The sequence below is a fragment of the Mytilus galloprovincialis genome, chromosome 4, assembly GCF_965363235.1.
Source record: "Mytilus galloprovincialis chromosome 4, xbMytGall1.hap1.1, whole genome shotgun sequence".
In the NCBI taxonomy this organism is placed as follows: Eukaryota; Metazoa; Mollusca; class Bivalvia; order Mytilida; family Mytilidae; genus Mytilus; species Mytilus galloprovincialis.
In genome coordinates this window covers 94627781-94642171 of record NC_134841.1, presented here as the reverse complement: position 1 = coordinate 94642171, position 14391 = coordinate 94627781, and the positions used below count along the sequence as shown (strand labels likewise).

At 31.8% G+C, this 14391-nt stretch overlaps 1 protein-coding gene across 1 annotated transcript in view; it reads left to right on the top strand.

Moving 5' to 3' along the window:
* The window catches only part of LOC143073452 (zwei Ig domain protein zig-8-like), a 56741-nt gene that overhangs the window by 32837 nt on the left and 9513 nt on the right, over positions 1–14391 (top strand). Inside the window, exon 2 of the mRNA XM_076249012.1 lies at positions 13818–13951. Coding sequence (XP_076105127.1) covers positions 13818–13951 — 134 coding nt within the window. The remainder of the gene's footprint in view (positions 1–13817; positions 13952–14391) is intronic.

The window sequence follows — 14391 nt, the reverse complement described above, 5'->3', positions numbered from 1 at the left end:
TAGGAAACTAACAATCCTAGTCAAATATTGAGTCAAAAATAAAATCATAAAAATACTGAACTCCAAAGAAAATTCAAAAGGGAAAGTCCTTAATCAAATGGCAAAATCAAAAGCTCAAACACAATTATCGTCAAACAACTGTCATATTCCTGACTTGGTACAGACATTTTCTTATCTGGAAAATGATGGATTGAATATAGTTTTATTGCTAGATTAACCTCTGACTTGTATGACAGTCGCTTCAAATTCCATTATATTGATAACGATGCGTGAACAAAACAAACAGACACAATAGGTAAAAATGTCAACAATAAGGTTACAGTTGTCAACATTGTGTTATCATCTTAATTACTATAAAAACAAACAAATGTAACAAAGAATTAGCACTAAAATGTATATATCAAATTTTACATCCTCATTTGGCTTTTTCATTATACGATTTAATTTATCTATGTAAAATCCACCCATAAAGGATTGAAAGATTTTAAGTACTGGCGTAGAATCGCGCGTTTGAAAACAACTGTGTCACGTGCCCGATTCGAACTAACCACACCATTGATGACAGCCTAGTGATGCTGTAGTTTGACGTTTAACATACCGTTCGTTACCGAGGCCTCTGTTAATAAATGTCAAATGATAAAGATGTGTGGTGTAGTTGCTGTTTATTGCAGTTTTGCAGTTATGCATACAATACAATAAGGTTGCTAAAAGCCAAAATATGAATACTAATATCCACAAACTCATGTGCTATAAATATTATTGACTGTCATTTAATGTTTATTCATTATTTTTCATTTGAATACATTACTGTACACATCTAAATTTGCGCATTCAGATAGCAGTTAGAGCGTTTGATCTAAAAAAAAAATCACTTTATGTCTGAAAATTATTAGAAATAAATATTATGTATCATTTTTGTGAATTACGTCCCACCATTTTTCTCTGAATTCTGGATTTATTTGAGTCATGGTTGGGTTTTTTCCACCGTAAAATATAAATTTGTAAAATATTCATTGGCAGTAAATATGTTCCTATTTACGAATAATGAAATGAATTCTTGTTTAATGTAACTATTGGCAGAAGATAGAAATATTATCAGTTTTTCACAGCTTGAAAAGATTCTGTATGACAATTATAGGTAAGTTTACTGCACTAACCATAAAATTGTCTCCACTAAGTGTTAACAGTCCCTCAATAATTAGTAAACCAGATTAACAATCAAGTTTAATTTGCATTTAATAAATGTTAATACAAATGGGTTTCCTATAGACGATAATAGATCATATTGATAATAGAACATAACTTTCGACAGTCTTAAACTAGCGATTCCGTATCAATTAGTTTTAGTATAATTTTACAAAGGAATGTATTAATTAAAAAGCCATTTTAGTTAGGAATGTAATATTTTTTATTGTATATGAATAGAATAGAAATAGTATCTGCAAACATTTTGAGCTCTTAATATAAAGAAGAGTTTAATCAAATGATCAAAGAGAGCAGTAAGAGAAGTTATTTGTTATTATTATCTGTGAACTGTCTTTATATTAATTTCGTTTTGATTATTACCACGTGTTTTCCTGTCCATATTTTTGTCATATGCCAGCATCTTTTGCCAGCTTCTTTCATGTAATAGCTTAGCTTTACTTATGACATTCACACGTGTGCACTTTGTGGTCGTTTTTTCATTAGGGTGAAAATATCTTGAGGATTAATTACATATGCAGGCAAAAGAAAAAAAATGAGTTCCGATGAACTGTTGACTGTAGCGAAATATAAAAAAGAAGATCAGGTACGATAGATAACTATCAACATAGATCAAATAACATAGATACAATTTTAACTGCAGGTTTCTGTGCATGGACTATAACAATGCACAAAACCCATACCGCACAATCAGCAATAAAAGAGTCCCAACATGAAACATAAAATACCATTCAATGTAGAATGGTATTTCTAGATTGAATGGTTTATGATTTAAAAAAGTAAACAAATATGATAGATTTGTCTTGTTGCGTTAGATTTAGATGTTAGGATATTGTCCTGTAGAACACATGTTATGCTGCTTTGGATTGCCCCTTGTTCATAAATGTTTAACGGTGACCATGTTCGTTGTTTCACACATATTTTGTTTGGATATTGTCCACCTTTTAGTTTTCTAGTTGTTATTTGTCTGGGGTCATTTTCGTATATTTTCAAGGTACATCTGTCTTGTTGTTTTATATTTTTCTTGTTCGGATATTGTTAATATGTTCGAACACCTTCTATTTGTTTGTGTTGATCGAATATCATCTTTTTCATTCCTTGCCTTACAGCGCATTCGTGGTGTGGTATCTTCGAGGGTATCTTTTAACTATTACTAAATCGCAACTGAACTATTTTTTAAATCTTTAATCAAGAATTTCAACAAATTGCCGTTCCGTAATCAAAACTGACAATAAGTTCTTTTTACAAGAAATTTACTTGTAGAGATGGAATTACGTTTGCTTGTATGAATGTTGACAAACGCGTACATTATATGTTTTTTTTCAATGGAAAATGTGTCAATAATCGACAATTTCCTTTAACAAAAATGACAGTTTTGTTGTCAAAAACTCATTTAACCACAAAAACTCCATTGAAAAGAGCATTTTACTATTCGAGATAAATGGATTAAAAATTGAAAGTGTGCAAACTATTAAAGAACCGGTAGTAATTAAATTGTTACTACATTTTGTCAAGGATTAACATAAATTAGTTTTTGTAATCAAATGAAATTGTACAAAAATATAAGTACTTCTGGCTTAAAATTCGTATATCAATTTTGCTTTGACGTATAACGAGAGCCATGCAATAGCTGACATGCGCATAGACGTAGATAGAATGATAAATACTGACTTGTAGCTGACTTAAGTTGATACTTGTGATATTGTAATATTTAACCTAGATAAGGAACATGGCATTGGAGCTGACTATGGTTGGTTCTTAGCTTTAGTAAGATGTAACTAAGATAAGCGTTGGATACTTTAAAAAATAACCATTCGTCATTCGTGCTTGTGAAACTTGGAGTGAGTAATAAACAAAGGCAACATTAAGTAGCTTATCGATTTTTTTTCTCTGATTTATCAAATACTTACGATTAAGAAATACGATTGCAAACTAAATTCAAAGATTATAATTTTTTTTTCACCAAAAGTGCTTATGTCAACATGTATTGACTACAACTATGAAAACGAGACAATTAAACAATTTAATGTGTCAATCAATGGCCACAGCCACACTGTTTTGAATTTCATTCTATTATTGATTTCTGATAATATTGTGTGTTTAATCGATGGATTGTGTAGCATTATTAATGTGTTACCGATATTTCCTCTGATTTCTGATAATATTGTGTGTTAATCGATGGATTTGATAGTGTAACTGATGTGTTAATGATAATTCCTCTGATTTCTTGTAGTATATTGTGTTTTAACGATGGCTTTGGTAGTATTATTAATGTGTAACCGATATTTTCTCTGACTTCTGATGATATTGTTTGTTTAATCGTTGGCTTTGGTAGTATTATTGATGTGTTACCGATAATTCCTCTGACTTCTGATGATATTGTTTGTTTAATCGATGGCTTTGGTAGTATTATTGAAGTGTTACCGATTATTCCCCTGATTTCTTATAGTATTGTTTGTTTGATCGATGGCTTATGTATTACTATTTATGTGTTAACGATATTTTCTCGTATTAGAGCTTTCTTACAAATTGACGAAAGGACGCTTGACGAATCATACGTTAGACTCGTTTTAGGGATCCTTAATTTTGGCATATCTAAATTAGTCATCGAACTTTGGACCATTACGATTACCCTACATTCAACTTATTAAATTATATTTTCTTGAGATATATAGATTTTCGGAACGTACGATAGGTTAAAATATTGTACCACCAGGTGGAAGGAGATAACTCTACAAAGTACCCTAAATATAGGATAGTCAGAAAAAAAACAAATGCTCTAAATACTAGAAAAAAAGTGCGCCAACCCCCTTCGTCACTCTTCGAAATTACAATGTTGCATTGTTTAACCTAAGAAATAATCAAAGCAAATACACTGTCCTCTTCCCTTACAGAAACATAAGAGAAAATAAAAAAAAACAAAACAAATACCTCCTTGATTCAAAATTTACAACGCCCAAAATAATAAAATGAAGAAAAAAAGATGACTTCATACTATGCCATATGCTGGTGCTCGTTTAATAACTTGTGAATCATCGCCTCTCCCTGGGTAATATTCATTACCCCCCGCCCCCTTAATGTGTCTATATGATACACCCGAGTTAGTTGATTACAAACAAAACATTCTGAATCCAGATTTTCCCTGTACCTTATAGTGTTAAAATTTGGGGAAAAAAAAACAACAATTGATTGATAGCGTCGAAAAACTAAGAAAAGAAAAAAAAAAACATAACCCCCTTTTGAAGTTCAATGGTTGTTCCCATAATTAGTTTTTTTTTTTATTCCTTTTTCCCATTTTATGCTTGTTTAACAGTGTGAACTTTGTAAGTTAAACGTTCATATAAAACTGAATTTTCAATTAAAGTTATAGTTTCGACGTTACGCGCGATGTTCGTACATACAAGTGTAACACGACGTCGCGACTTTTTCAGTAAACAAGCTTTTCTTTTAAAAAAGTTAAACTTTACTAACGTTTATGTTAATGACAAATGATTAATGCGTGTTTGTTTATTTGTTTGTGATCAATAAATTCAATTTTATTGGTGTGTACATGGAAAAATAACTAAATAATTCTTCTAATTCCTTCACTGTTTATTTGCGTTACAGTATATCAAAAACGATATGAAGAATCTGGAGCTTGGTTGATAAATATATCTCAATTTGTTGGAACGTATTGCTTTATATCGCATATATATATTTTCAATCTCTATTTCACCTTTGAGACAATGACATTCCTAAGGATATGTACTAGAAACTATAAGTTTTTGTTAATCTTGATGTTTTTTAATGTCTGTATTGATCATAAATCATATTTTGTCATAGCAACATTTATTGCATAATCTACCTTGAAGTTTCATTTTTTCTAGCACGAGAGTCCAAACCGACGGCTTCGGGACGAGTAGGTTTAAATCGTGAATTAACTCTTAACTGGACTAACTGCTGTGAAAGCATGATAACGACTATTTCGTGTAGTAACGTGTTGTTAGGTTTTTGTCTAATCAATTAAAACGACAATTTTATTTGGATCTATTCAAATATTCTTCGAAGTACGGTCCATGAATGATTTTTTTTTCTGTAAAAGTAACGCCCCGCAAAATCGTCATATTCAATATTTCTTAAAGTTTCAGGGCAAGAAAATGCGCAAATTGAATAGTAATTTGTATTTTCGTCATCATTCGTTATGTGTTTAATTGATGGCTTTGGTAGTATTATTGAGTGTTACCGATATTTTCTCTGAGTGCTGATGGTATTGTTTGTTTAATCGATTGATCTGGTATTTTTTATTTTACCCGATATTTCCTCGGACTTCTCATTGAACAATATCTTTAATCGACTATAAAGGTAATATCATTGACTGGAATCCGATATTTCTTCTGACTTGTAAGGAAATCGTGTGTTTAGTCGACAACTTATTAAGTATTCTGTATTATTGACTAGTTTAACTATGATGTTTTCCCGATATTTCCTCTGACTTTTCAGTGTAATATGATTAAGCTAGTAATATTGACTAGAACATTTAGTCAGTATCCCCCTTAGAAGTCTTTTTTCTTAATTCCTTAAGATAGACACACATCTGCACATGAAAATAATTCTTTCTTATTTGTTCAATTTTGTCACATAATCATCTTACGAAAACATGTCTGCATTATTGAATGAATATTTTGTAATCTTTAAAATCCGGGTGATTAAACAATGTTTTATACGCTGAGAGACCATGCAAATCTGTGAAATAAACATGAATACAATCAAGCATGTGCAGTTTATATGGTTTCATGATATTGATCGTCACATATTCTTATTTAACTAAGACAAATGTAAGTACCAACATTTTTGCCGACATCTAATTGGGTACAAGCGAGATAGGAAATAATTAATTTTAGATTCAATTAAATTATAATGGCTGCGTTTGCAGAGCCTTGTTTTCTCGACTTATTAATTTCTGAAATTCAACATCTACTTAGTTCAATCAACAACTACAACTTTTCTGCTGATTCATTCCAGCTAATTAAACAGTTTAGTCAATAAATAAATGTTTAAGACAGGTGGTAAACGTTTTAGGTGTCATTCGCATGTAAAAAATCACTTATCAAATAAAAAATCATTCGATTTGAACTAACAAGAATGTACATTTCAGTATCAGATACCCCATCATTAATCTAGTTCTTGTTAGAAGAATTAAGATGATTTTGACAGTTGCGGCGTTAACATACCAATCTCTGGTTTCATTGAGACAATTTTCCTGCAAAATATCTACTTTTGTTTGGATTTGAAATAAAACATTTAATATGAAAATAGTTATCAAAGGTACTAGGCTTATGATTTAATACGCCAGACGTGTTATAAAGCCAAACAAGTACAAAATTGAAGAGCATTGAGGACCCAAATTCCAAAAAGTTGTGCCAAATACGGCTAAGGTAAACCTTGCCTAAGGAAATTTATAAAAATAACCATATAATTGATACGCATGTCAACACCGAAGTGCTGACTATAACTTTATATAAACTGTCATATAAAAAAGAAGGAGTAGTTGATTGCTAACGAGACAACTCTTCAGAAGAGACCATATGACACAGAAACTAACAACAATAGGCCACCGTAAGGCATTCAACAATGAGCAAAGCCCATACCAAATAGTCAGTAATAAAATAAGCTGATAATATTGCACTCTATTTTTTCGTTGCATTCTGTTGGAAATATTACACTCAAATACATTTAAATCGAAATATGGCAACATTGATGACATTCGCACATTTAATCAACACAATGATAGATAATGGTTGATGCATAATGATAGCTTTCCATGCCTTTCAGAAAATATTGTTAAAAGATAAGGCATGGTAAATGCATACTATCGAATTGCATTTAGTTGCAGTAGATATTAGATCATCGTGAATCAGATACTACGACCAAATACAACATATAAATCCGTTATCTTAATGTGTTTGCAGAATTGTTGAACGAAAATATATGTTACTGGTAAAAATATATGCAATTTTTCGAAATTTATTTAAATGCAGACGCCGAAAAAAATTAATGCTAGAAGACACTCAAGACTATATTTCGATAATCCAAAAGCATAAACGTCAACGAGCCATGAAATCAAAACTGTAAAACAAAAGTAACAAAAGTAGAAGGAAATTAACAATCCTGGATGTATTCACAAACTGTTTTGTTAAAATTCAGAAAAAAACAAAATAACCTACTACGTGCGATATAATTTAGTAATATCTTTGTGTTTAAAATAGTAAACATTAGATGACAATAAAATAGTTTATGTTTGATATATCAATTAAGTCCACAGTTGGTATCACAAGCAGTAATTTCCTTAGTTCATAAAAATCTACGCCAACTTGAATTGTGAATGACTCTCTTTAATTTTATTGTTAAAGCCCCTGATATTTCTAATATACATCAAACAAACAGGAAATACCAAAATTAGAATCCCAACACGTTATAATTTGGTTATAACAATATTAATACTTTAAATCATATCAATTGCTTTTTTTGCCAGGTAGATATCAATAACTTGAGGCTTTTGATTATACTATTATTAAATTTATAAGAGTGAAACTATTAAAGATTTCGTGATAATTAGACTATACTAGAACACACCCGTATATCGCGGGTCCGTGACTGAATTAAAGTATATAACTATGCGCAAGCCTTATTTTAGTATTAGTATTGTCATCTGATAAAGTCATGCTGATTATAAGATACACAGTTTTCTCTGCTTTCAAATATTTCTGTTTGAACCCGTCAAACTGAAACTTATGAATTATTGATAATATTAATTATTTGGAAAACAAAAGGTCCTGGAATGGAGTATTTTTTAATCAACAGCATTGTCCTATATTAGTTATAAATATTGAATTCTTTGATTCGCTGTTTTACGTCATGCCCGCTAACAAATTGAAAACTGTACCTATACGCCTTATTTTAGTCCAGATTTTTAGTATTCGTATTGTTATCTTAGAAAGTCTAACTGATTAAATTACTACATTAGGTAACAATTTGACAATTAAGTAGTGTCAACCCTGTGATTATGACCCGTGTAATACTATATAGCATATTAATCCTGAATACACCGTTTGGTGGTGCGCCTGTCAGATACGGAACGTACAGATAAGGTAATCGGTAACAGGTGAATATACTATTGGTATCGGTATCGGACTCGACCCGGAACTTCTTAATTATTGGCAATATTAATTACGTGGAAAACAAAAGGGCCTGGAGTGGTGTAATTTTTAATCTACACCTTTGTACTATATTAGTTATATATAAAGTTGAATTCTTTGATTCGTCGTTTTTACGTGATGACGGCTGACAAATTGGACCTCGTAATTTTAGTATTATAGATGTTTCTCATTCATAGCAGGTCGTTTATTTAGTCATAGTGTGTCTCGTTTTCATACGTTCACGACGTACCTACGATAGACATTTAAACTGTGGGGTCACCAAAGGTTTCTTAACGCCTTTAATTATAAAATAATTCGAAAAATTAATCAGGAATAACCTTTATGTTTTGATTTATATAATTGATATAAATCAAAACATCGTGTTATTTCTGATTAATTTTTCGCATTACTTTATTAAGGTGTTGAGAACCTTTGGTGACCCCATAGTTTAAGTGTCTTTAAAAAGTACATAGTGAGCAGTGGTCGTTACATACAAACGTTCACCTAAATTGTCCCAGTCAATGAATGAATTTAATGTGTCAATCAATGGCCACAGCCACACTGTTTTGAATTTCATTCTACTACCAAAGCCATCGATTAAACACACTATATTATCAGAAGTCAGAGAGGTAATATCGATAACACATCAACAATACAACCAACGCCATCGATTAAACACACAATATTATCAGAAGTCAGAGGTAATATCAATTGCACAGCATTAATACTAATAAAACCATCGATTAAACAAACAATACCATCAGAAGTCAGAGAAAATATCGGAGTCAAGTTAAATAATACTATCAAAGCCGTCGCTTAAATACAATATTATCAGAATTCAGAAGAAATATCTGTTACACATTAACGAGACTACCAAAACCATCGATTAAACTCACAATACCATCAGAAGTCAGAGAAAATATCGAATTCAGGTAACAGAACTCTACAAAAGACATCGATTTAACACACAATACCATCAGAAATAAGAGAAATATTGGTTTTGAGTAACAAATTCTTCAATAGACATCGATTGACACACAGTACGATGATAAGTGAAAAAAAATGTTGGATACAAACCAAAGAAAAAAACTTGAAATCATGAAGTAATTAAATGTAATATATCAATATGATAAAAGTGAATAAATAAGAAACAAGCTTTAATTAAGATTAGTTAGCAAATTAAATTGTTAATTCTAGCACATAAGCTATAAACTATTCTGATAAAATACATTTAATGTTTAGTTGAACTTTTCTTTTATTGCTAAATGTATGTTCTGGTAAACACGTTGTTTATATATTTGCACGAAAATACTTGTTTACTGTCAATAAAACAGTGCCAATTGATTAGTAAATATCTTGTTTAAATCAGTGTTACACGTTGCTCTAAATTAAATGTCTTTAGCTTCTTAAACAACACAGTGGTTCGCCATTAGTGCATCCAAAAATTAGATTCTGCATTTTAACTCATTTTATTTTGCGATCATTTTTGAATTTGAAGATAATTCTCATTTTGAATTTTAGAATATATCGTTTCCTTTCTGAATTATAAAACTGTCGATCCCTTTTTGATTTTTTAGACATGCCTTTCCCTTTTTTAATTTTTAGATACATCCTTTGGTGTCCTTGTTGCATGGTGAATTAATGTCATTACAGGATAAATAGATTTCATTGCATGTAAATGGAAGTTCTTGTGTGGTAGATCGTTCATGGCTGTCCTTATGCAGATAAATTGATATTCAAGCATGGTAAATGGATGTCCCTGTATGGTATAACGGTGTCCTTGCATGGTATTGGGTGCTTTTGGTTGTCTAGCAAATGTTACATTGATGTCATTCCATGTTTAAAAATGTCTTTGTATGGTATATAGACGCCCTTATTTGAAAGATGGATTAGCATAATTTTCGTATATATATGCTTTTTTTTTTGTTCACATGTGCCTTTCAATGGAGATTTGTGTTTTGGGAAGAGATCATAAATGGCTTATCCTCGGACCAATATAACACATAATTTCTAACCCGCCCTTAATATTTTCGAATACTGAACAATTCCATGTTTACCACCTACACCAAGCATGGTTTAAAACAAGTTTTTCTTGTCATTTTCACATTCCTGAAAAACCTAATTAAGGGATCAATGTATCTACCTCAATTAACACTTCATCAACACGTCTTCTATCGATAAAACAGACATATATCGATAACAGTATATCAATTATCGTCAAAATATTGACATATATGTGAACACACAATCAATTTTGCATTGGCGTTGCATAATATCGAGCACCTAATAAACGTTCTCAAATAGGTCGAAATAATAGGTTTCAGAATTAAAGTTTAATTATAAGGTTCGTGAATTGTCTGTTGTACCACGCACAACTTCGGACGACATATAGCTATAACATTAAAATGTCGTGTTTAACTTTATCTTTAACGTTAGTCGTATTTGGCAAAACTTTTTGGAATTTTTGGTCATCCTTGCTTTACAACTTTGTACTTGTTTTGCTTTCTAGATATTGAGATCTGAGCGTCACTGATGAGTCTTATGTAGACGAAACACGCATCTGGCGTATAAAATTATAAGCCTGGTAACTTTCAACGTTGTTCTGTAGCTTATGAAACAACATAAGTTTGTAATCAATGTTGCATTGCTTTTCGCTCGATTGTAATTTACTCTACCCCGTAGTGGCTTTTACTCGCCAGTCATTTTAACTTCCTCTTGTAGTGGCTTTATTTGATAATCAGTTTACCTCCTTCTTTTAGTGGTTTTATTTATAAAGTTTGTTAAATTCTTGGTCTTTTTCTCGAAAGTAAATGTATCTCCCTCTTTTTGATTTTCGAAATCATTTTACCTCCCTGTTGTTGTGGCTTCGTCTCGACAGTAATTGCAATCGCCGCTTGTGGAGCTTTAATACAACAGTCATTTCTCGAAATTTCAGTTTAATTCCCATTTACTGTTGGTTAACTCTGCAATCATTTTAATACCATCTCGTGGAGGCTTGTTATCGACAGTCACTTCTCGACAGTCATTACACCTTCCTCTCGTATTTTTATAGTCATTTTACCTCCTTCATGTAAAGATTATATCTCGATAGTCAGTTTACCTCACTTTTGAGATAGTTTTTACTGTACAGTCATATCATTTAACTTGTGTAACGACTTTCATTCGTCAATCAAATTATTAACTCCCTCTCGTTGTGGCCTCTTCTCGATGGTCATTTACATAATAGAGGGACGAAAGATACCAGAGGGACAGTCAAACTCCTTAATCGAAAATAAACTGACAACGCCATGGCTAAAAATGAAAAGGACAAACAGACAAACAATAGTACACACGACACAACATAGAAAACTAAAGAATAAACAACACGAACCCACCAAAAGCTAGGGGTGATTTCAGGTGATCCAAAGGGTAAGCAGATCCTGCTCCACATGTGGCACCCGTCGTGTTGCTTATGAGATAACAAATCCGGTAAATAGTCTAATTCGGTAGGTCACATTTATGAAAGGGAAGGGGATTGTAGTTACGACGTAGGGAACATATCCAATATCATATGTGAAACGGTTATTCCATAACGGTCAACCAACTCGTGATGGAGTCCGTAAAATTTATGAAGAGATGATTTCAACTTCACCATTTGGAACTCTTGATTTAATAGCTTCCTTGTGAGCAACAACCCTCTATCAAGAAAATCATGATAGGAAATGCAAGCACGGGAATATCGTATCAATTGGGAGATATATACACCGTATCCAGGTGTTGCTGGAATGTGACTTATTCTCAAGAATGAGTCTCACTTCTTGTGGTGACTTTATCTCGATAGTCATGTCACGTTCCCCTGAGGTTGTAATATCTCGACAGTCAATTTAACCCCTCTTGTGTAATGTTTTATATCGACAGTCAAATTAACAACTTTCACATGGCAGTTATTTTACCTTGAAAGACATTTATCCCCTATTTTCGGAAACTCCTATTCTGCTTGGGATATATACTTTGATATTTACCTCAAATTACCTGTAAACAGAGTCGATCCATGGATTTGTTAAGGTAAAGTCTGTCGGTTGTGGTATATGATATCAGTTCTCAAATTAAAATGAAGTGTAATTCTTAACAAAGAATTTAGTTTCGAAACCATTAGTTGATTAGATGTTTCAAACGCTTTGTCAATAGCATTTTTACACTAAATTATACCAAAGTATTACTTGCAAAGATTTATCAATGTTTCTGCTCTTGTTAATCAACTTGTTATATTGTTATAGCTGGTAATATCAAAGCATATCTCACAATTAAAATTGTTTACATCTTTCAGATGGGAAAAGTATAAATCTAATTGATATTCAAACACATTTTGTCTCTCTCAATGTGCTAGAAACTATTTCAAAGGTGCAAAGTGTTTAATGTAATATTTTAACTCCGATAATTCGCATGGAAAATATATATATATGTATAAGCTCTACCTGTAACTAGCACATTTCTACGGACTAATACAACCGATGAATCGAGTAAGGAGAAGCGGCACACTGTCTTACCAATACATCGTGTTGGGATCTGCCACGCTCTCTTTAATGTTCTCCTGTTTCGGATAGGTTCACGCTCATTACACTGATATCTCATATTTGAAAGTATTTACTATCTTCATCAATATCACGTGTTCGCAGTGTTTTTAGCTTTCTTGGTCGATGTATTGTTTTGATAAATTATTTCCCTCGCCCTCTTCATCGGAAACTTGCTTATTCGTTGAAGATTGAATTTCGTGGTTCTCCTGTATCCACGAAATTCACGAAAATTGGTATCCAACGAATATAAATGATTCCACAGTATATCTCGTATTTGAAAGTACTATATTCTCTCTTCACTGATGTCTCATGTTAGGAGAATACCAACCTGTCTTAACATAAAAGACTCCTATCGAAAGACAATAACAAAATAATTCACCACACGACATTGAACAAATTACGAACGTTTTAGTAAATACATGTACGAACTTTCAAACTCGATACTACCTAGATCTTGACATTTTGAATAGACACATGTTTATTGTTGAACACTGTATCTTTAATATACTGAGGTTAATTGTGGTTTTGGGTTCTTGTACCATTGAAGATACTTCACATCTTTTTTATTATCTTTTTAATATATTGTGGCTACTGAACTGGAATAAATACAAAAAATACATAGCAATATTTGATACTGATTACACGAATACACCAACCAAATCCAACAGTGATTATATATGGGTTTTTCTCCAGATATGACATCATGCAATAGGAATTGATGGCGGATGCATCATTTTTGTTTAGTTTTCAATATTTATAGGTTTTAATAAATTTGAAATAAAATTTAAGGTATTTATAACACAGACCGAATGCCATCATGCAATATATAGAACGCCAAAAATAAATGACCTTAGACCTGAAAGTAATCAAATTAAATATTTTGCAGGTCGTAACACAGACTACGGTTACAGAAGAAGACACCAAACACCCAGGTTTAAGTCAGCCTCAGGGAACATAAGTTTTTACGTCGGCGCCACTGCTAATTTATCATGTGTGATTGAAAACCTAGGTGCCAGACACGTAAGTCAGACTTCAATCACTAATGATGGATCACATGATATTAACATATGACAAGTATTTAATCGATGATATCATTAACTAAGTTGAATAATATTGAAAACTAAATAGTCTTAAAAGTTGTACTTACTTTGACTAAGGCAAATAAAGACAACAGGAGTATGCCGTAGTTCAAAAGTCATAAATCGATTGGGAGAAAACAAATCGGGGTTACAAACCAAATCCAAGGGAAACACATCTATTCCTTTGAGAATACTCTTTTACGTTTCAATGTTTAATCATCAGTTTTGAGCACAGGGACTCGGTTAGCAGATTAAAATTTTGTAAATCAATGTTTTTAATTTATTTTTTATTATTTCCTGTCTATTTGCATTACTATATTAAAACGTATTTAACGTTGCCATCACTATTTCTTTGTTTTCTGGCAATGTGTAGTTTACTAT